General features: G+C 36.4%; 1 protein-coding gene across 1 annotated transcript in view; it reads left to right on the top strand.

Moving 5' to 3' along the window:
- LOC145291173 (cation-dependent mannose-6-phosphate receptor-like) overlaps window positions 1-24,765 on the top strand; it is a 55,045-nt gene that overhangs the window by 16,511 nt on the left and 13,769 nt on the right. Inside the window, exons 2-3 of the mRNA XM_080136716.1 lie at window positions 18,013-18,109; window positions 23,353-23,483. Of these exons, the coding sequence (XP_079992842.1) occupies window positions 18,013-18,109; window positions 23,353-23,483 (228 nt within the window). The remainder of the gene's footprint in view (window positions 1-18,012; window positions 18,110-23,352; window positions 23,484-24,765) is intronic.

Below are 24,765 nucleotides of genomic sequence, written 5' to 3' on the forward strand. Positions count from 1 at the left end.
GGCTTTTGCCCTTTTTCGTCAGTTCGAATCTAGCTGGCCAAGAAGGACGCTATTCGGCTCCGTCAAAAAGGATTCTTGACGTTAAATTCTACGTTCTTTTTTCTCTCCTCCTTTGGAGAAAGACGTTTGTTTAGAACTCCATTGATTGGTACTAAACTGTTAACGTTATTTTATTCTCAGTCATTATAAGACAACAAGATCTTACGATAGAAGATTAATACCGGTTATTAAAAGACAAACGAGTCTTACAACTGGTAAATTATTATTCTCAAAGGATTAACGAAGGAAACTACCGTGTGGAGGAGTTCTTTTCTAAGAAGAACAAAATTTAATTTCGCCGACGAGACGAGCAGAATATCGCCCCTAGAAAGGAAATCCCCCCTTTTGAAAGAGTTTTCAGCCGAATTTTCCTTCAGAAAGGAAATCTTCCATAATTCAAGAATTTACCTCGTATTTGTACACATAAAGCCTACCAAAGCGGCTTTATGGTCTTCTCTCCCCTTTGAATTAAAAAGCACCTGAGCCTTCACAAAGGAAATTACTTCTTTCTCCCATTTTAGGTCAAAGAAACTTTTTGTTTGTCCTTTCGGAAAAGAAAAAAAAAAAAGAAAGAACATTTTGTCAAAGAAAGACTGAACATTTCGTTAAAAGGACTGAATTCAAAACAAGGACTGTTTTCCGTTTTTTATATGTTCTTTTCTTTCAGCCTTTCTTGCAAGTAAGGATTGACGTCTTTTTTTCTATTTTTTTATGTATTTTTAAATGTTTCCTTAAGGGTTTTTTAACCCCAGCCTTGGGAAATAAAGGCAATCGATAACTTTTTGTTTTAATAAACTTGGATCATTTTAAACTTATTCGGGTCTGTATTTCTTTTGCTCATTTCCACTGGTTACTCTTTCCCGAGAAATTTGCCATAAATGCTTTTTTCCCCTTTTTTCTCTTTCCTGTTTGTTACCATGAAAAACGGATTTTGGTGACGAATCCAAAATTTCGTTAAAATAGAAAAGATTACAGCGTGAATAAATTCCGCTTTGAACGATTTAATTCTTGATTTAAACCCCCTCCTCAGTTCTACTTAATTAGAAACTTTTGGTATTGTTGAGATTACGGATGCCTAACGCCCTTAACACTTTGTGTGCTATGGTTGTTTACAGCTTGCTACTTTTTAGCATCAACTCTATACCATGTTTGATATCCTTTATATCAGAATGGTCGACTGATGGAGACAAGGCGATGATTGAGGCTGAAGGTGGTTACATTGAAAAGATGTCAGCTATATTACATAATCAAGTTATCTGAATTGATTTTTTTTTTTTTCAATAAAAGTTTTAAAATAAAGCTGTAGTATTATTTTCTTTAAGGCGACAATTTTATTGTTCTGCTCTGTATTATAAACAGATATACCATTGTAACGTTAAATTCCTTTAAAAAAAATACTCGAGTTGAGATCGGAACCAAACAAAACCTAAAGATTGTGAGTCAAGTACGATAACCATTAGGCCAGCTTGACACTATTTTGAAAGTGTTTTCAAACCTACTTATTCTTAATATAAGGAATCTGTAATGCGAATAATTCGCGCATTCGTATTCGTGAAACAGCAAACAGATATCCCTCAGTCCTCATTTTTTAAATGAGTGATTTTTCTGACAAAGGGAGAAGAAAAAGCTGTTTTCTAGGTTGGCAGTATTTTTGCGCGAACAGTTGGCAGAGTTGGTGGAAATTTTCTGTTTCTATGTCTATCCTTGTAGCCATGTCACTAGTAAGGGTGCTGGAGGTAAACATTTTGTCTGGGCTGACGTTATCCGCCTGATAGTCAGGGACCCGAACCTTGGATTAACCACTAAGGAGGCTGTCCTATCAGCAGGTGCAAAGTACTGGGGCTGCTGTATTGCCATTTGGTGAATGGAATCTGGACCATGCAGTAGCTTCTGGTGGGGCCTCTCGATGCCATACTAGTGGGTAATTGTTACGGCTTTACCTTATCATGTGGTACAAAAAAAAAAAAAAAAAATTCTTCGTTTCTTTTTCTCTCTTAGTTTCCCCTCTCTGTCCTGCTCTAAGTAAATCTGTCGACCTAGTCCACAAATTCCAAAATTTCATCATGACAAGTTTCAAGAAAAAATACACGATTAAACCCGGTTCTCCAACTTCCAACGTAGACCCCTACTACCATGTCTCCTTCTCCAACATCAGGGGTCTACGTTCTAACCTTCCAGAGGTTGAAACCCAATTACAGGAGACTAAACCAGACCTTTTATTTTTAAGTGAAACTGGCATTGGACAGGCTATTTCCCTAGATGAGTTTGCAATTACAGGATACTCTAACTTAACTTCTAAATCTGACCCCCAAGATCGCCATGGGCATGGAATATGTGCCTATATTAAAGATAGCTTTCCATGTGGGAGGGACATCTCCAGGGAAGATCCTAACTTACCCTATATGTGCTTCCGGGTTGCTTTAGCTCACACTACTGCATTTATATTTACTCTCTATCGCCCCCACAACAGCGGAGTTACTATCTTTCAAAGCATATCTGAGAAAATTGACCAAGTCCTTTCTACTTATCCTTCAGCTAACATTCACGTATGTGGAGACTTCAATGTTCACAACGTCGAATGGTTGACCCACTCAAACAAGACCGATGATGAGGGGAGGTTCTGTCATGATTTCTCCATTGCCTATGACCTCACTCAGATTGTTCAGGAACCTACCCGTGTGCCCGATAATGACGGCCAGTATGCGAGCCTACTAGACCTTTTTCTCACAACTTGCCCTGAACTATGTTCAGTTTCTGTTCTGTCGCCTCTTGGATCTTCTGACCACTCTGTTGTATCAATTAAGATAAAAATGAAATGTAATAAGTCCCCAGACGTACCTCTTCATCGTACAGTATATCGATACACTAAGGCTGTCTGGGATAGCTTCCGTACATTTATATCTGATCTACCTCTGCATTCCATGTTTAAAAAGGATGTGTCCTCTATAGTATTAGACCTAACTGAATGGTTAATTGTAGGTATTGACCATTTCATACCCTCTAAAAAGTTTCAGCAAAAACCTAACAGCCAGCCATGGTTCTCTCCAGAATGTGCTGCTGCCATTGCGCACAGAAATCACTTTTTCCACTGCTTCAAACGTAATAGATGTATGGAAACTAAAGCCGTTTTCAGGACTGCCAGCAACCATTGTAAGAAAGTAATAAGGAACGCAAGAGAGTTGTATGCTCAATCTGTTAAGTCCAAAGTAGCTGAGCAGCGGCTTGGTTCCCACCAGTTTTGGCAAATAGCAAACAGAATCATGAACAGAAGCGTGTGCTCCATCCCAACTATTATCAATGGACCTGAGGTAATCTCGTCAGCATCAGACAAAGCCAAACTCTTTGTCAAGAACTTTGCAGCTAATTCTACCCTTTGCGACCAAGACCGCCAACCCCCAATATTTCCTCCTGTATCAGAAAACACGCTATGTGATATATGTATATCTGTACGTGATGTTGCGAAGCTAATCAAAAACCTTGATTCGAGTAAAGCAACTGGCCCTGATGGTATTCCAATTATAGTACTCAAAAAACTTCAACCTGAACTAGCGCCCATACTTACAAAACTGTTTAAACGTTGTCTTAAGGTGAATAGTTTCCCATCTCCCTGGAAAATCTCATCAGTATGCCCTGTATTTAAGAATTCAGGTGATCGCTCATCCCCCTCTCAGTACAGGCCAATAAGTCTCCTGTGCGTCATGAGTAAGTTGCTAGAATCTGTGTTAAATACAGAAGTAATCAAACATCTCAACAAAAATAACCTTCTTAGTGACACTCAATATGGTTTCCGTTCTGCTAGATCTACAGCAGATGTCCTTACAGTTATATCGCATAGGATTAGCAAATCTCTCGACGGTGGCAATCTTTCTAGGGCAATTGCTCTTGACATATCTAAAGCCTTTGATAGGGCATGGCATAAAGGTTTACTTCATAAGATCGCTAGCTATGGTATAGCTGGAAAAGTCTTCTCAATTATTAAATCATTTCTTTTTGATAGGTTCATAAGAGTAGTAGTTGAGGGGCAAAAATCAGAAGCTCACAGTATTAATGCCGGTGTCCCTCAGGGATCCATCCTGGGCCCAACTCTTTTCCTGATCTACATTAATGATCTTCCAAATCATATCCTTACATCATTTAAAGTAGACATTTATGCTGACGACACTACCATTTATGGTAGCACATCTAAGACAGTAAACGACCAAGTTCTCTCCAGTTCTCTCTCCTCTGATCTTGAGCACGTAGTACAATGGGGAAAGGAGTGGCTGGTTACTTTTAATGCATCTAAAACCAAGCTTCTCTCTTTACATCATCAACATTCTAATCCACATTTGTCATCAATTGAAATGAATGGCTCTCGTCTTCAGGAGGCCTCAAGTTTTGACAAGCTTCTTGGCTTGACCATTACTCCTGATCTTAAATGGAACACGTATATCAAATCTGTTGCCAAGGCCGCTGGAAAAATGGTGGGATCTTTCTATCGATCCAGTAGATATCTCACTGCTGATGCTATTCTCTATCTATATAAGAGCCAGGTACGTCCAAGGATGGAATACTGTTGCCACATCTGGGCAGGAGCTGCTAGAAAGGACTTGTCCTGCCTTGATAGAGTTCAAAATAGACTTCGTAGCCTCGTAGGAGATGTCCTTTTCTCCTCCTTGCAACCTCTATCTCACAAAAGAGATGTTGCGAGTTTGTCTCTGATGTATCGTTATTTTCATGGAAAGTGTTCAACTGAGCTTCAATCTATGGTCCCCCCTCGCCAAACTTTCACAAGAAACACTCGTCTAGCTGTAAACACTATCAATAATTTCCCCCACTCTTTATATGTGCCTAAACCTAAACGTAGATTCCATGAACAAAGCTTCTTTCTTAGAACTGCACGCCTGTGGAATTGTCTTCCGTTTTCCTGCTTTCCGGCTGACTACAATATGGTTGTGTTCAAGTCTAAAGTAAACAAGTTCTTGATGAGCCGTTCCATATAAGTTATTAAATTTACCAAATTTTCATTACTAATGATTACTATATTGACCAATTTCTACTGTACACTCTTTAACCCTTATCCTTGAGTGGCCTCTGGGCCTTGATAATGTGGTGATGCCTTTGTAAAAAAAAATTTAAAAAAAAAAAAAAAAGATAAAAATCCGATGACCCCTTCCCCTAAACACACACCGTACGAATTTGTAAATTTTGACCCTTTAGCAGTCACCCCCCCCCCCCGATGAAAACGGATTAAAGTTTTCGACATGTTTGAATACCCTATATACCAAATTTCAAGTCTGAAGATCAAAAGTTGTTTGAGTGTATAGATTGAGAATTGTCCACACACACACACACCACATGTATACGTATTAGTGGCTAGAAAGAAAAGAACATAATGTGTCATTGTATTGTCTTTTTGCCAAAAGCGATTCTAGTTGGCATTGTCATTAAGTGTATTATTCTCAACTAAGATAGAAATCACACGACTGGTGGGGTGGATAAGGGGAGGGTTTTTGGTGGACGCGAAATCATGTGACAAACTTACTTCTCCACCTACTCATTTAAAACCCCCTCCTCTCACTACATCCTTTCAGCAAAAGATGTTGAAATATTCGAATCATTTTTTTTCTAATCTGTAGTGTATGTGTGTGTGTGTTTGTTTGTTTGTTTGTTTTCTCTTTTCTAAGCTGATACATTATATTCCTTTCTCGTGCACTTAAAAAAAATTATTCACTGAATTAAATGGCTTTTTTATTATTTTTTTTATTTTACATTGAAGTTTGATCTTTTGTGTCTTCATAAAACCAACTCCCATAAATTCTTACTGTTTTCATTCAAAGCTTCATCAATTAACTGTTTGTGTTGCTATGTTCTGTAACAACGGCTAAAATTATAACTAGCTATATCTACCCAGTGTTGGGAATGTTTTTATTTGCATTATTACAAAAAAAAAAAAATTGTTAAACTTTGTCATATGACAGCTTAAATGCTTTCACTTTCAAATTCTTTTCAATTTGTCCGGAAACAGAAGTTGTTTCTTACTTTTTTTACATTTCACCACTTATTAAGGCCCTGAGACCATTCGAGGATAAGAGTTAATGAATGCACGGTTGTCAATGGGACAATATCATAGTAATTGTTAGTAGTGGAAATTTGGTAAATTGGATTACTTAAGGGGACGGCTCATCAAGAACTTGTTTACATTGGACTTGACATAAACAGTGTTTGTATTGCTCAACGTAACGATCACTCTGCGAGTGCGAATATGCAAGTGCGAAAGAAAATAGATTATAATTCTGTAACTGCTACAAGTCAATTCACATCTTGTTTTGCTGTTTATGGTCACATCTATTATTATTTCTGACATTTTGAAATTTGACAGCATTTAAACTATTCAATGACATGGTTTAACAATTGATACGTGGGTATCGTCTGTGAGAATTTAACTAACCCAGCTATCGCCCTCTTTGCCAGAAATAACCCAAGATAAAAACAAGAACTTGCTTCCTCGATGGTCTCTCCTTTCTGGTTTCATCTTACTAAATCAACGTGGGCTAATTTAACTGGCGTTTTTGGCTGGATGGTTATGTCGTTTGTGGATATGTTAGTTTGAGTAAAAAAATGCATAAATAAAAAGTTTGATAAATAATCAGTTGCTCAATTTCCATTAACTGGCAAAATAATATTTTATAAAGGCATATAATTCACGCCAACTGCAGGGAGTTCATATTTCTTCATCAATCCCAGTGTCGATTAGACGATTAAAGAGAAGTATAATTAAGTTCAAAATAGTAGCCTCATTAATGAGTCCAAAAACTTGTTGGCAACTGACTAAGTCAAAATTCCGCCAAAGGTGCAATTCCTGCCTTCTGGCGGAAGTTATAATATTAACCAATCAGGAATCCTGTCTTATCCATGTTATTTCTGACCCCTCGCAAGAACCATGTTTGTCAGTTCAAACCTCTCTCGGACCCCATGCCATTCGGCACTATTGAAAAGGAACAAACGAACAAAAAATAAATCCGACTCTACTTTTCTTTTTTAACACCAGTTTATTACCACTTTTTTCTTTCCCCTGATCTCGACATCAGCTTAAAGAATCTCTCTGCCACTGCAGGGTCACATATTCATCTCCCCTGGCTTGTGTTTTTCTTTCTGCTCCACTACACACTGGCCGTAGACAACCATTTCTCATCTTCAACTTTACACGTCCATCTTTTTCAATGTTCACTTTGCTGCTGCCGACCACGTGGTGTCCTTTTCTTTTTCTTATTGCGTCAGATCACTTCCTAATTTGCATATGTGCTTTTTTTCAGCTACTGCTGCTAATATCTTTGCAAGCCGGCTATCTTGCAGCTGCTGCTATTTTCACATGCGCTCTGTTACACAATTTTTTTTTTTTTTTTGTTAATCTGATTAACTCCTAGCACTTGTGCCCCCTTCGACTAATTTGACAAGCAGCAAAATCCCACCCCTTTTCACATCTTCATAAAATGGCCAATGGATAGAGGAAACCTTTTTCTTTTGCTTTTAAAATTACTTAATTTTTTTTTTTTTTTTTTTAAGTTACAGCTGTATCCAGTCATTCGGATGATATCGGCTGAAACTTTGAAAAAATGAAAATATTTTGATATTTTATATCCATGTTGCTGTTATTTTGCATGTTTGTGTCTCCTCGTCAGCATTGTGTTCATTTTGTATGTTGTTGACTTCATTTTTCACGTTATCACTTCCATTCCCTTCATAAATGAAGAGAGAAGGAAGCTCAAGTAATAGACCATAAAAAAGCAAAGGCCAAACAATATAAAATCAGGTGAGTTATCTGGTGCTACCAGATCAGGCTGCCCTGTGGCTTCCTGAGACGAAATGCACCTACATTGACGTTTTTTTTTTTGTTTTCTGATCTTTTTTGTAAAACTTAATTATGTTCTGCAAAACCAAAAACAAAAACAACAGCCTTTCCCCCTCCCCTTTTTATTTTATTTTTTCCTACCTTACTCCCAGTCCTGGATATGACCTTAAACTACATCCGATGGTGAGGTCCAGCTTACGGGCTTGGGGAGTGTGGAGCCACCTCTTAATTGCCATTGCTCCCAGGTCCACCCTGACCCGGAGTGGTAGTACCTGTTAGGGTCCCAACTATGGGTTAAATAGAAACAGATTTTAAAAAGGAAAAGAAACAACAAAAAAAGAAAGAAAAAGAAAACAAATATATTCTATTAAATTATCTATTTATTTATTTATTTTTTTGCCCTGTCGGTAGGGCATGAGAACAAACCGACTGTCCCCCTGCAGAGGGTAAAAATCCCTCAATGGGGCAACCAGTTAGCCGTGGGTTGCTACCTGTAAAGTCTTACGACGTGATCCTGGTGATTGAGCGAACCTAAACCAGGATACATAGAAGTTTAGGCACCGCAACACATTACTTTGGCCCTTACTTCGATTAGACGGGCGGTCGGAGAGGCCCGATCCGACCAATCGGCCAGTCACGCCAAGCCCCACCATATATTGCCCATTCCAAAAACCCACTACTAATACAACACATCCCCCCTCTCCCACAAATAACCCTACTCCCTAATATATGATGGAAAGCGGTGGCTGAGGGTCAATCGATTAGGTGTGAATATCGATGACGAGGCTGTAAACCCCTCAGGATTGCTACAGATCCCATAGCAATATCAAGAGAGAACAGATAATCATTATGATACCACCAAAGTCGGTTATATCATCATTGTATCCCTGTAGAGGCTGGGCGAATGGGTTTCCCCCCAGGCTCTTCCCAAATAGGACTCCGAGGTGGGTGGGGAACAAAGATGACGAAAAAAGAAAACAAAATATATGGCTTATTCCTCCCAAAAACCACCCAACCACCCAAAGAGAACCCACTCTGATGTCTCTGACATCAGTAGCTCTGACGAAGAGACGATAAAACCAAGGAACTCAACATTCGTAGTAATAGAATCAATGGAGGAAACTCCTTTGAGCAAACTATCACCTTTTAAAATTGAAAAAAATCTTAAAACTCTAAAACCAAAGTCTATTAAAAAACAATTTAACGGCAGCCTACTAATAGAAACCCATAACGAAGAACAAACTAAAGAAATATTGAAACTAAAATTATTTGAAAACATCAAAGTCAAATGCTACAGACATCCAACCCTAAATACCTGCAAAGGAGTAGTGAAAAGCCACGAACTTGCACTTTGTCCCTTGGAGGAAATCAGGACAAACTTACAGAAACAGAATGTGTTAGATGTTCGCAGAGTTCAAATTAAAAAAAACGGTGAGAAAATCGATACCAATACATATATACTAACTTTCGATTCCCTCACCATACCCAAAGAAGTGAAAGTCGGATATATGAAAATAAATGTAGAAATTTATATTCCAAACCCCCTCCAATGCTTCAAGTGCCAGAAGTTTGGACATCATCAAGATCGGTGCACACGATTACCAGTGTGTGGAAGATGTGGAGAAAGTGGCCCACACATTGACTGCAGAAAAGATTTCAAGTGTGCCAACTGCCTGGGAAACCATGGCGCTGGCTCTAGATATTGCGAAATATGGAAAAGAGAAAAAGAAGTGACCAAACTAAAACATATAAAGAATATATCCTACCCAGAGGCCAGGAAAATCATCGAAACTAAAACATATGCAGATGCAACAAAAAAAACTAATCCAATCAACAATCAAAATGGTCATATACATGTAACGGATACAACTGACAAGAAAATTGATGTCCTAAGCAAACTAATAAAGGAAATGAAAGAACTATTAGAAGAAATGAGGAAAATGAATAGTGCAATGTCTGCAACCAATCCAAGGATAATATTAAGTAAAGACACTACTGAACCACAAAAAGAAACAAAACCACAAACCATTTCTACAAAAACAACCGAACAACCATCAAACACATCACAAGCCAGAAAAGAATCAAAAATCCCCCCAGACAAAAAAACAAAACAAACAAAAACAGGAAAAGAAAGATCCCGATCTATATCTCGAACAGGGACTCCGACAGAAAATAGATTTGAGGGATTAGAGACGATGGAAGTTGAACACAATTCCAAATGATGAACAAAATATTACAATGGAATATCAGAGGGATAAAAGCAAACCAAAATGAACTCACATTATTAATAACAAATATGAGCCCAGCACTTGTCTGTCTACAGGAGACCTTTCTGAAAGAAAATAATACCATCAACATAAAACACTACACATCTTACAACTACATAAATAAAGATACGGATAGAGCTTCTGGAGGCACATCAATACTTGTGAAGAATGAAGTCCCTCAAAGACAAATAAATATAAACACAAACTTGCAAGCAATTGCAGTTTCAGTGACTCTACATAGAACTATAACACTTTGCTCAATATACATCCCTTCAAAAGATACAATCAACGAAACTGAGATAACTCAATTAATAAAACAACTCCCTAAACCCTTTTTTCTACTAGGAGATCTCAACAGTCACAATGTAATATGGGGAAGTAAAGAAACAAATAAAAAAGGAAAAGAAATAGAAAACATAATAAATAAAAATAATCTATGCCTCCTTAATAATCAAAACTACACCTATATGTACCCAGCAACAGGTACTTTCACCGCCATTGACCTTACCTTATGTGATCCTTCCATATATATGGACTATGACTGGAAAGTACACAATGACACCTGTGGGAGTGATCATTTCCCAATCATCCTGGAAAGTCTAAGTACTAGCACTGAACAAAAAACACCCAAATGGAACCTACATAAAGCGGATTGGGAAGACTTCCAGGAACAGTGCAAAAACCAATTAATTATCGAAAAGAATGATGAAGATGACCATTTGAACTACTTCATTAAAACACTCACAAACATAGCAAATAATACCATACCGAAAACAACCAAAACCAACAATCACAACAAACCTTGGTTCACAAAAGAATGCAGAAAAGCCATCAGAGCTCGACGAGCTGCCTTGAGAAAATTCGAAAAGTATCCAACAAGCGAAAATCTGGATTTCTTCAAAAACAACAGAGCAAAAGCCAGACGAATCATAAAGGAATCCAAAAGAACAACCTGGAGAAATTATATATCCAAAATTAATGTGAATACCAAGGCGAAAACAGTTTGGAACATGATGAGGAAAATAGAAGGAAAGTGTAGTAGTACACCAATATCCCACATCTCTAAAGGCAACAAAATATACACTGATCAAAAAGACATTTCCAATAACCTGGCAGATAATTTATCAAAAATTTCATCATGTGACAGACAAACAGAGAAATTCAAAAAGATTAGAGAAAAGGAAGAGAAAAAGAAAATTCTATTTAAATCACAAAATACTGAAAAATACAACCAACCTCTTACCTTGCCTGAATTAAAAGAATCGCTAACCAAATCCCATGACACAGCTACAGGGCCCGATGAAATTCCATATGAAATCCTCAAAAAACTTCCAGAAGCCTCAATGAAATACCTACTTGAAATTTTCAATATTATATGGTCCAGTGGAAACGTACCCGAGACCTGGAAAGAGGCCACAATAATACCAATCCCCAAATCTGAAAACTCAAACATCCAATCCCAATCAAGTAACGTCTCAGATCCATTGAATTTCAGGCCAATAGCTCTAACAAGCTGCATTTGTAAGACCATGGAAAGGATTATAAACAAAAGACTAATCTGGTTCCTGGAAACAGAGAATCTTATTACAGAATTTCAAACAGGATTCAGGAAAAACCGAAGTTCAATAGACCACATAGTCAGACTTGAAACCTTCATCAGAGAAGCCTTTGTAAGGAAAGAACATTTAACAGCAGTGTTTTTTGACATGGAAAAAGCCTACGATAATGTGTGGAAGTACGGTGTTACAAGGGATCTGAAGGCGCTTGGACTAAAAGGCAGAATGCCAATTTTTATTGAAAATTTTTTAAAAAATAGACGGTTCAGAATAAAGGTTGGCACAGCTCTCTCGGACTTGAAAGAACAAGAGAATGGAGTACCTCAAGGGAGTATACTGTCAGTGACCCTGTTCAGTATCCGAATTAACAACATTGTAAAAAGCCTTAACCCTGGGGTAGATTGCTCCCTATATGTGGATGACTTCCTAATATGCTGTAGATCTAGATATATATCTATAATAGAAAGGAAGCTTCAATTGTGCTTAAACAAAGTAATGAGATGGACGGAAGAGAATGGATTTAGATTCTCCAAAAGAAAAACGAAATGCATGCATTTCTGCAAACTAAAGAACATGCATAATGATCCTGTCCTAACCATGGAAGGAATGCCCATACCAGTTACTGACCAGTACAAATTCTTAGGGATTTTATTTGACAAAAAGTTAACATTCATCCCACACATAAACTATCTGAAAAAAAAATGTAACAAAGCTGTAAATCTTTTGAGAGTGGTAGCACATACCGATTGGGGTGCAGACAGGGAAACACTCCTTAAACTTTACAGAGCACTAGTCCGCTCAAAGCTAGACTACGGTTGTTTCATATATGGATCAACCCGAACATCATATATAAAAAGCCTAGACCCTATTCACCATACTGGCCTAAGATTGGCCCTAGGAGCATACAGAACTTCCCCCGTGAACAGTCTATACACGGAAGCACACGAACCCCCACTAGATCTAAGGCGAGAAAAGTTAGCCCTTCAATATTTACTGAAACTGAAGTCTTGCCCAAACAACCCTGCATACCAATGTACCTTCTATCCTAAATATGAAGAACTCTTTAACATGAGAAGAAAAACTATCAAAACGTTCGGGCTCCGAATGAAGGAAAGCATTGAAGAATCGAAAATTCCAATCTCCAGCATTCACAACTTCATATTGCCTAAAACACCCCCATGGACCATGAAACAAGTTGAAATAAAACTCAACCTAAACAAAAAGTCCAAATCTACCACAAACCCTATTGAATACCACGACGAACTTCAACATTTAAAATTACAATATTCAGACTACACCTTTATCTACACAGACGGGTCTAAAAGCAACAATCACACTGGATGTGCAGCAACGCACCATAAAACCACAATGAAGAGAAATCTTCAAAATGAAGCATCTATATTCACTGCAGAGACTATAGCTATCGATCTAGCACTCAACATAATTTCAGAGGAAACCACCAAAAACTTCATCATTCTCACTGATTCTCTATCAGTCCTATTATCTATACAAAATCAAAAACAAGAAAATCCACTAACAACAAAATTAATAGAAAAAATCAATATCCTTTCAACTACTAAAAACATTATTCTTGTCTGGATCCCCAGCCATGTGGGGATCAAAGGCAATGACAGGGCAGATACAGCTGCAAAAAGATCTTCTCACCTTCCAACTGACAATTTTAAGATTCCACATACTGATCTTAGACCCCAGATAAAAGCATACATACAGGAAAAATGGCAACTGCGGTGGAGTCAGCAAGAGGGCAACAAATTATACTCAATCAAACCTGAACTTAAGGAACGATGTCCGGACATCAAGAGATCACGCCAAGAAGATGTGATACTGACTCGGCTGCGCATAGGGCACACCAACTTTACTCATTCTTATATACTAAATGGAGAATCGGCGCCAGAGTGCATCCCATGCCAGGAGACACTCACAGTAAAACATATCCTAGTTGGGTGTGATGACCTTGCCCCAACTAGAAAATTATATTATACAGAAAGCAATATGGAAGACCTTTTTGAAAAGGTCAACTCAGCAAATATTCTAGCATACCTAAGGAAAGTAAATTTATATAAGAAAATTTAAGGAAATTTAAAGTCATCCAAATATACACATCCATGTATAAATACAACATTTAATTTCTTAGTTCAATTTTATAAAAAAAGGGAGGAAAGGCTGAAAAAGTCATTCCCCCCCCCCCTCCCAATAAAAAAAGTTAAAAAAAAAAAAAAAGGACTCCGGCATTAAATGACCACATAGGTTGATATGCCGTAAAACCAATCAATCAATCAATCAATCAATCAGGTGAGTTATAAACAAAATTTAGTAAGAAATGACTTGCAGTAAATTACAAATTACAGCCAACTAAAACAATTAAAATACATTTTTTTTTTTCTTCTCTAAACATAATTCTGTGCACAGTTGTTAAAGATCCAGATGTTAACACTGATAAATCGTGGAAGATCTCAAACAGGCACTTCTGGATTTTCCCCAGGGGTGTGGCACAGAGCCACAAGGACTTTCTTGAAACCACTCTCTCCATCCAGCGCTTGACAACAATACGCAACAGCTAAATACAGCCATCTTAATTTAATCCGATTCCATTTTTTGAAGATACGAGACAGAATGATGTAACCTTTGCTAGAAACACATTCAAAGACCATAGCAGTTTGAGAAAACTTGGTCTTTATGATACGTGAAACTTCATGCGGACTGTAGACTACCCAACTTTTGTTGTGCTATGACCAATTGCACTAGTTCTTCTTGTGGAAGAACAAGAGCATCTGCAGCTTATTGAGGAGTTTCTTGGTTTTCGTAAGCCTTGGCTCTTAATTGTCAAATCTTGTATGACGAATAGCAAAGATCACTTGTTTGACACATTCTTCATTTTGTCCACTCCGACAGCCCCTCCTCCTCTCTCACCAAAGTTCACATTGTCTTGTCTCGTTCTTGCAGCATTTTCTTTTTACAATGTCATGATGGATTTTATTATGCAGACATTAAGAATGCTATGATCAAATGATTATTCTTGCTAGTCGCTGCTTCCACATCCCCATCGTAATTCTTCAGTTCAAACCTCATGACCTTCGAGTTATTCAAGGAGCGCTGAGTTGCTAAAGTGATTTGACAAGAGAATTGCTCATTTGTTGCTTGCTAAAATCGGAAAAAAGATCAGGTTCACCTTGCTTTGATCTTGCAGCATTTATTTATTTTTTTACTAAGAGGTCACTGCTTATCAAGACCTAAGAGCCACTCAAAGAGAAGAGTTAATGAGTGTTGAGTAAACTGTGAGACAACACCATGATAAGTAATTATGGAAATTGGTAAGGTTTGGTTATTTAAGAGGACCGTTCAACAAGAATTTATTTACATTAGACTTGAAAATGACTTATAGTCAGCTGGGAAGAAGTTCCAGTATTGTTCCACAGATGGACAGTTCTAAGAAAAAAATCTTGAGTCATTGAATTTTCATTAAGTTTTAGGCACTGATAGAAAGTAATGGAAATTATTGAGAGTTATTGTAGCTAAACGAGTATTTGTTGTGAATGTTTTGCAGGCAAGAAGCATAGATTGAAGCTCGGTTGAGTACCTGCTATAAAAATGATAGAGTAGATAGACTTGCAATGTTTCTTCTGTGAGAAATAGGAACTAGGGAGACAAAAAGTAGCCCCTACCCACTAGATTTCAAAGATGATTTTGTATCCTGTTAAAGCAGGAAAGGATGCTCTGAGCTGCTTCCCCCTCTCAAGATATACAGATATTCAGAACGTCATTATGATCATATAATTATTCTTGCTAACAACCGCTTCCATATCTCCGTCACAGTTCTCCAGCTCGCATCTCACAGCCTTCAAGGAGTACTGAGTTAGAACTAAGATTTCTGAAATATCTGATGATGCCGGTCATTTCTCTTCTAATATTTCAGTGCTTTTCAGTCATCCATGATATCTGCCAACAAATAGTACCCTGGAACATCTATTGTTACATAATGGATGTCCCTGTAGCGAGTACATCAGCTAGTGTTAATCTTGACAAGTACTAAATTAAGTACAGGTCGATGTGACAGGGAGTTTGGAAAATAAACAAGTTCCAACGAAAGAGACGGGAAGAGATGTCATGTAAGGTTGAAGAGGTCAAAAGTAAAGTGAAATAGACATCAGCAACAGGGTGCATGACGTCACAGATATTAAGGTTGGCAGAGAAAAAAGTTTCAGTGTGTGAGGCAGGTTGCCAATAATGCTCTAATAACTGCAAGGAAAACTTTAATCAACAAGAGCGAAATGCATTTTTTTTTATTTGTTAAGCACATGATCACATTTTCAATAAGTATGTTATTATATTTTACCCATTTAAAGGTTGTAAAACATGTAAACAAACTTTTGCTCGGTACGGGTGACGACTTTTAAGTCCCTTTTAGTGATTACCTGGTGTGAGGATATATGTACAACTAAACGGCCAATCTGCCCCCAAAAATCTGGTATTATTTTACTTTAAGGCCTGTCTCACGTTCGTATATAAGAAAATAATGCTTTGTAGATTTATTTCGGTGTGCTGAAAACGAATCTGCAGACCGTTTCCGTCGCAAAAAAAAAGTAGTTTTCATGATATGAAGAAATTACTTTTTTGAAAAGTGGGTGATTACTTTGCGATGTAAATGTAACTTGGAATGAGCACCCACTTTGTGGCCACGTGAGAGAGCGACATTTTTTGTGTGTTTATTTTTGTTTGATTTGCTTTGCATGGTAAGAACCCATGGACTCTAGGACTATTTTCCATTTTACAGCCCTAGCCTTCGTTTACGCTACGCGCAAGCATAAACAAAGGCTGGTAAATATGCACTCGTGTACCAAACTGCCTTGTCAAAAAAACCTTATATGCAATAAACACGAAAGAAAATGCCCCCTCTCTCAGGTGGCCAGAAAGTGAGTGCTCATGTTAAGTTAAATTTACATGGAAAAGTGATCACCAAGTTTTTGGAAAAGTAAATTCCTCATATCATGTAAAGTATTTTTTGCGACTGGAATGGTTTACAGAATCTACAAAAGAAATGTTTTGTTATATACGGACGTGAGACGGGCCTTCGGGGGAGAAAAGTTTGTAAACAGATATTGAAATATTGTAAATCGGAAGTCATCAACTCATGGTGCATGGATAAAAATAGTTCCGCATTTACTAAAATTTGGGAATTCTGGGCGCTGTATGTGGTCTCCGCTTATCTCATCATTGTTTTCAATCATCCTGAACATCTACTTGCCACTGGTATTTAACAACACCCACTCAGAAGAGGTGTAGTTGGAGATTGCACAATTCTTGCCACTAAAATTCCACCCAGAGGCACTTTTACAGTGAGTAATCATAGTCTGTGAAGACTGAAGGAAGCTACCATATGGGAGAGGGGACTAAAAAGAATTAGAGAAATTCTTTAAAATGATAATACAAAGCTCAACAATTGAGGTAGAAGAAAAAAACATGACAGTATAAAGATATATACTAATGCATATAAATTTAATCATTCATTCAGCAAGGTTACATTAATTAGAGATAAGGAATATATATGCTTTTTATATCTAGGTATTTCAAAGCCTAATGCTTCTCATCAGAAGAGGAGAGAAGGTGTTAGGTAACATATTAGAAATGTGACTTCTAGCTATAACCCCCTAACCCCATTACATACCACTTATATCCATTATGTGATCATTACAATTTCATCCTATACCACCTTAATCATTGTAATTCCCTAATTTCCTTCCTTTCATATTTATACTGTTTACCTTTTCCTTTAACATACCATTATTTTGTTGCTAAAGTAGTTATTGCTAAATGTCACAATTAAATTAATATGCATTAGTATATATCTTTATATTCTTTTTCTTTTTCATCTATTTTTTATATTTTACATGTATTGTGTTCTTGGCATGGTCAGGCGGAGTATCCATATTATAATATTTCGGAAAATATCCTGACATCAGACATGTGTTTGACTTCCAAACGTACATAATATGGTTATTGTAAAATAAGTTAATTCTGCAGAAAATTAATTTGTCTTAAAATTTCTAATATTATTTAAACTTAATATAGATCTTGTGTTGGTATTCAATATTATTTATTTTGTTTTAAGATTTTATTTTATTTTTGTATTTATAGCTAATTCTCATTCGTTTTCATTTTAATTTATTTTTTGCAATCTATTAAAACAGTTTGTTTAAATTTAATTATTAAAGTATTAGACTATTTTATAAAAAGTGATACATAAGTTATTTTTGTTTTGTGTTTATATGATAGAAATTCCTTTTTTTTTTTTTACTTACAGTTTTACAACTCATACTGAAAAGGATATTTACAACTATAATCCGTGCAAGCCGTTTCTGTCCAAAGCAAATGGTTGTATCAATAATACAGATTTAGCGGTAAGTTTTAATTTATGTCTGCTCTGTGGTATTGACTGTACTAGAAAAACTGTGCAATTGTATGAAAGGACTCAAATTTCTGACCTCTGATTTCGGAAAAGTTAGATCACATAGAATTAGCTGACCAGTGTCGCATCAAGTGACCTATTTATTTATGACTTTGTTATACATTTGTTTTCTTTTTTGGTTTGTTATCTATAGTAATAAATGCCCCAAAGTATGTTAACTTTTATTTTTCTCTGGGTCCCCCCCCCCCCCGACAAAGGAGGGATTGAACCTAGTAATTCACTCCCATTCGTTTGTTTGCACTTTTCTCAATAACCACGCTTTGGATTTTTTTAATTTTGCACAAACATTAGTCATGGTGAAAGTAAATTTTTGCTCTAACGGATTTTCTGAGATAACTCTGGTTGCCTCCCTAGGAGCCAGTGTAGGGGTAAAATTGAGCTCCTAACTCATTCATCTGTTCATTTGTCTGCATTTTTCTCAATAACTATGCCTTGGATTTTTTTTTTTTTTTTTAAATTTTGCACGAACATCAGTCATGGTGAAAGTAAATTTTCCCTTGAATAGACTAACCCGACATGCTCGGCTTTTTTTTTTATTTATTTATTTCTGTTTGACTTTTAAAGATGGAGAAGGGGACTGATTGAATGACCATAGAAATCAAAAAGAGGCAATGCCATTTGATGTGACACCATTCAGCTAATAACCATGTGACCTAACTTTTCCAAAATCAGAAAGAGGCTAGAAATTTGGGGCCTCTTTTATACACTTGTGAGGAAAGTGTGATAGAAAGTTAGTGCCAGACGAGTCACATAAGATAATTGCAAATTACGTCTAATTAGAAAAATTAAAATTGATTTTTTTTTTTTAACTACTCGATCCCAAAACATGAATAATTAAACAAGTATTTTGTGTGATTAAAATGCATAGGAAAAGGCTTTATGGAAACAAACGTTGATTAACTCTGGTTCTAGTATAATATTTATACGCATAAAGTTGAGTTTCTTTTATTTTTTTTCTCTGACATTGATATTAAAGGCCTATTTTTCTATTCAAAAATTGTTAAAATGAATTTAATATACTCTGTCAAAGATATGTGAACTACTATATAAACGTTAACTAATTTGCATATTTGTCTGAAACACAAGAATTATTCATTTCGTTATGGTTTCTTATTAGATGATTTTCATTTCACGATTACAATAAATTCTATTTATGCATAGTTTCTACATTCTACATAATTGCATAGAATTTAAAATAAGAACATCCTAGAACACAAAAATGTGATCTTGTTGGTGTGTGTGCAAAAACTCTCTACTAAACTCATCTCTGATTATTTTGTCTACCGAGTTGAAATTTGTTGATTTTTAGCCAGCAAAAATTGCTGCTAAGTAGTCAATTTTGAAAACAAAACAGTTGACCTTGGCAGGGTAGGTTGAATAAAGCATTACTCCTGCTGTTATTTTTGCACATGCGCAAAATTAAACATTCACAGCTCAAAGTCCCCTAATTTTTAACTTTTCATATCCATCTGTCTGTAGCACAGTCAGTAATGATGCTGGAGAGATAAATAATGACTAAGGCTGGAGCGCTAAACATTCTGGTTTCAATTCTAGCAGATGGTACCCAAGTCATACTTTTTTTTTTTTTTTTTTTTAAATAACTTTTGAATCCTAACTAATATATTGGATAATAATTAATAATTAGCTCTATAATAAACTAGCATGGCTCCCTGGTGTTGCTCAGGTGGAGAGAGCTGGTATACTAAAAAAAATTGAGCAACTCCCAGCCCTAAAAAAATACAATTTCAATCAAAATAACAGCGAGTACCTGTGCGACTGAAATAAAAAAAAAATTTTTTTAAAAAATTAGTCGCATTATCCAGGTTCAAACTTGTAACACGAAAAAGGAAAAGGTGAAAAAGGCAAACGCGCTAGCTGTCGCAGCCCCAGCAACTTATGATATCATAGGCCTTCGAAATATGGTTTTATGAACGTATGTTGAGATTGGTAGATATAGAACTTGCAAAAATGTTGACGCAAAAACTGACTCCTCCTTTTAAAAATGTTCCAGTTAACTAGGACAGAATTAATCTTTTTGGCAAATTTTTAGGTATTTTTCATCTGAGAGATTGATCTTTCTATTGATACAGATTTTGTCACGGTCTGATGCATCTGTCAAGTTTTTAGCAAACATACAGACACACGCTCACAAACACACATTTTCCCTTTTATATAATAGACTAGCGGGGGTACCCAGCATTCCTCGGGTGGAGAGAGGTGGTGTAGTAAGTATATTGAGCAACCTCCAGCCATAAAAAAAAAAATAGCAGAAAACACAAAACAAAAAATTAGACGCAGTAAGCAGCCTGGGTGGAGAGAGGTGTTTAAAAAAAAAAATGTAGTAGGCAGGCAGACTCAAACGGTAACCCGCAAGAGAAAAAGGTGAAACAAAAAAACAGTTTAACCGTCACGCCTATGACAACTTACTGTATTGCGGGCATTCGAAATAAGCTTAGTCATTCCAAGGTGTATGATAACTTTGCAAAAACTGACCCTTCCTTGGAAAAAACGGCTCAGTTGACAGCACAGAATGTTTTTGGCCAATTTTTGGATATTTGTCATCCGAGAAACCAATCTTTCTAACAATACCAATTTTGTCATTGTTTGATACGTCTGTCAAAAGTTTTTGACACACACACACACACACACATTTTACCTTTTATATATTGGATAAAATTAGCAGAACCCATGGAAATTCCATGTTACTCAAAAACATCATTGCATAAGCAAACAATAGAATGCCCTTCAATAGATTCAATTCTGTGTAATATTAGTTCCAATCAGTCCGTGAATTAAAACAAAAATATTTTCTAGCCAAATATGGAGAACAGCTTCAGATACAGTGCCGGCAAAAAGAAAGTCTGCACTTGTAATTTTTTCAAAAACTGCAAATTAAAGCTAAATTGAATGTAACTGTTTAAACAACCTATACCTCATTTGATTCGCCTTTTATTCTTCTATAATTTTACCTGTTCATATTTGACTTTTAATTGAAATATTCTAGTGTTCACCACAATTTAAAAAAAATAATTTCAAATTGAGGAGGCAAAAAGAAAGTCCACAGCAACAAAGTCACTTAAAACCAGCTTAAATTACTGCCCTAATCAATTTAAAATATCCACCAACAGGCAACAAAGCATCTCTAATCGTAATTGTTGTTGTTTCAGGTTATACAACGTAACATTTAGTCCATATGCCATGACTTTCTCTTAGTGATCGTCAGGAGTTCATTAATCTCCACCTTTCTCGTTTATCAAATCGAGAAATTGGCCGCAGATTGAAATGTGATGAGAAAACGGTACGAAAGACTGTGCAAAAGCACCAAAACACTGGCAGTGTTCATGCTGCCCCTAAATCTGGTCATACTAGAGTTGCTTCTAACAGGGAAGACAACGCTATCAAGATCCGCAGCCTAAGAAACAGATTTGAAATGGCTCCCCAAGTCCAACGAGTCCTAGATATGACCTTAAACTATATCCGATGGTGAGACCCCAGCTTGTGGGCTTTGGGGAGTGTGGAGCTACCCTTTAATTGCCATTGCTCCCAGGTCCACACTGACCCGGAGTGGTAGTACCTGGTAGGGTCCCAAGTATGGGTTAAATAGAAACCGACTTGGAAAAAAAAACATTTTATTAAAAAAATTTTCTTAAAAATTATTGGATTCAGTATTAAATAACCTGAAAAGGGTTGATATGCCATCAAACAAAAACAACCAACCAACCAAATCCAATAACAGTGCAATTTTGTTATAAAGTGCTCTCTTTCTACTGTCGAAGACCGTTTAAACAAATTTAATTTGCGAGGATATGTTGCAAGATGCAAGCCAATGATTTCTGTAAAGAACAGAAAGCGCCATCTGGACTTCATCAGATGCAATGAAGATCATGACTCTTCATATTGGTCAAAAGTGCATTTTAGCGACAAAAGCAAGTTCAATAGGCTAGGCAGTACGTCCATTGGAGGAAAAACGAAGAATTTAATCCTAGGTGCTCAGTTTCAACGCTGCAAGGTGGTGAAGGTTCAGTTTTGGTGTGGGGCATTATTAGAACCAATAGTCCAGGGCCTATAGTTCGCTTGCAATTTGACCCAGTACATTAATATGTTGACTGAGCATCTTCTACTCTACTTTGGTCAGAATTTGGATGATAATTCTATCTTCATGCAGGATAATGCTCCCATTCACACAGCTGGCAATGTCAAGAGGTTCCTGGAAGTGTATGATATTCCGTGTTTAGATTGGCCTGCACAATCTCCAGACCTCAATCCTATCGAAAACGTATGGCATTACATCTATAACTTTATGTGCTGCGTCGCCTGTCACCATGAGCAGAGTTGGGTTGCACCTTAAAGGTAACCCCACTCCCGACAGCTCAGGATTATATTTTTGAAAATAAAATAAAATTCAATAAACTTGTCAAATAAAATTAATAACTTTGCGTCTGGACCCTTCAAGTTTCCAACAACTTTTAATTTTCTTCAAAACTTTTCAAAAGCTTTTGAGAACATTTGACTTTCCAACTCCTTGTGAATTAAGTCTTTAAACTGGCGAAGATTTATTCATAACTCCTCGTTGTGGTTTAATCGTCCAGTTTTTATCTTTGTCATCTTTTCTTCGTCTAGTGGTTAGGACCTTAATATCTATGCCAGATGCTCGCTGATTGCTGGAATTCATCGCTTTTCTACTTGAACACGCAACTCGTGCATAACCCTAAGTTCATGTGGCAGTTCTTTTTTTTTTTTTTTTTAATAGGTGTAATTCTAAATATACAATAAATTTTATGTTGATACTTGAAAGTATAAACATTCGAATTTGTTCAGCTACACCTTTCGTTTATAAACATACTGATTTCTTCTACGCCTTCATTAAAAAAAAAGAAAAGTATATTAAACCTTTATTGTTTAAATAATTTAACTTTGTTCTTTTTATATATAAAAAAAAAAAAAAATTGAAAAGATATTTTTCACTCAGTAGTGTGCTTTGGAAAATTGTCAATGAAAGAAATACAATCGCCAATGAATTATGTGGATATAGTCCCAAATAGTAGCCCTTATGTCCAAGTGTCACTATGCCTTGTTTGGGGTTAATAAGTGTAAAAACAAAAAAGGTATTTAATTCTTGTGAAGTCGTAAAAAATGAATATATTTTTGTTATAATTTTTACTTGAATCTCTTCAGGTGAATCGTATTAATAAGGATGGAATGTGTGAAGTTGTTGGAATTCAAACAGGCGTCGTATTCAAAGGAGATATTTCAACAGCAGAAGGAATATATTTGGAGTACACCAATGGAGACGTTCTGCCAAAAAGGTAAACCTACTTAAAGAATTTTTTTTTTTTTTTCTGACTTTATTACGATTTCAGGGATTCTATGCTTTATATATTATTCCTATAAATGTTGTTAAATGAAAAATATTAAATCTTTATTTTAAAAAAACAAAACAAAAAAAAACCTGCATTTTGATTGGTCTCTGAAACGTTATTATATTTCTTCAATTACGATGCTTTCAAACAGTAAAGATACTTTTAAAACGTCTTAATGGAGAGTAGAAAATGTATTGTGGATCCATTCTCGGCAGCCCCATAACTGACTTCTATTTTGTCCCTCAGTCCTCATTTATAATGAGCAAGGTTTCTGACAAACGGAGAAGAAAATAGCTGTACACTGGGTCGGCAGTGTTTTTGCTACAACAGTAGCTTATTTTCTCTTCGTACTTCTATCTTTGTGGCTATGGTACTAATAAAGGTGCTGGAGATAAACATTTTACCTGGGCTGACATTATCTGCCTGATAGGGACCCAATTAACCTTAGATTAACCACCAAGGAAGCTATCCTATCAGCAGGTGCAAAGTAGGACAAAGACTTGGTTCTCCTGAGTTTCGGTGAATAACAAACGCGGTCATAAATAAGTGTGCATGCCCTCTATCACAACTATCATCAACAGGCCTGACATGATTTCATCAGCATCTGACAAAACCAAACTCTACCAAAAACTTTGCGGCAAACTCAACCCTATGCAATCAGATTCTCCTACCTTCCGAATTTCCTCCCAAGACTGAAAATAATCTGAGTGACATCCACATATCTGTTAGTGATATTACCACACTCGTTGAGAACCTTGGTGATAGTTAAGCAACTGGTCCTGACAATATTCCAGTTATAGTATCCAAAAAGCCACAACCAGAACTAGAACCCATTCTTGCAAAGCTGTTCAAACACCTTGGAAAAACCTTATTAGTAAGACTAGCACGACAGAATATTCTTTTCATTGTTTTGACTTTTGAATTTATATCTGTTGATCTTATGTTTTTATATAGAGTGATGTGGTTCTCAGTTGATTAACTGTGACAGATATATATTATCGACAGTCAAAACAATAAGAATATTCTGTTATCCTAGTCATTAGTTTGACCAATATTTAAAAATAGTGGATTCAGTCTTCTGCATCTCAGTACAGACCAATTAGTCTTCTGCGTGTCATGTATAAATTGTTTGAATCCATGTTAAATAGAGAAATTGTCAACCACTTCAGCAAAAACAATCTACTCAACCATAAGCTATATGGTTTCCGCTCAGCAAGATCCACAGCTG

This window comes from Euprymna scolopes, chromosome 12, assembly GCF_053919585.1.
Source record: "Euprymna scolopes isolate OS-2025 chromosome 12, ASM5391958v1, whole genome shotgun sequence".
NCBI lineage: Eukaryota > Metazoa > Mollusca > Cephalopoda > Sepiida > Sepiolidae > Euprymna > Euprymna scolopes.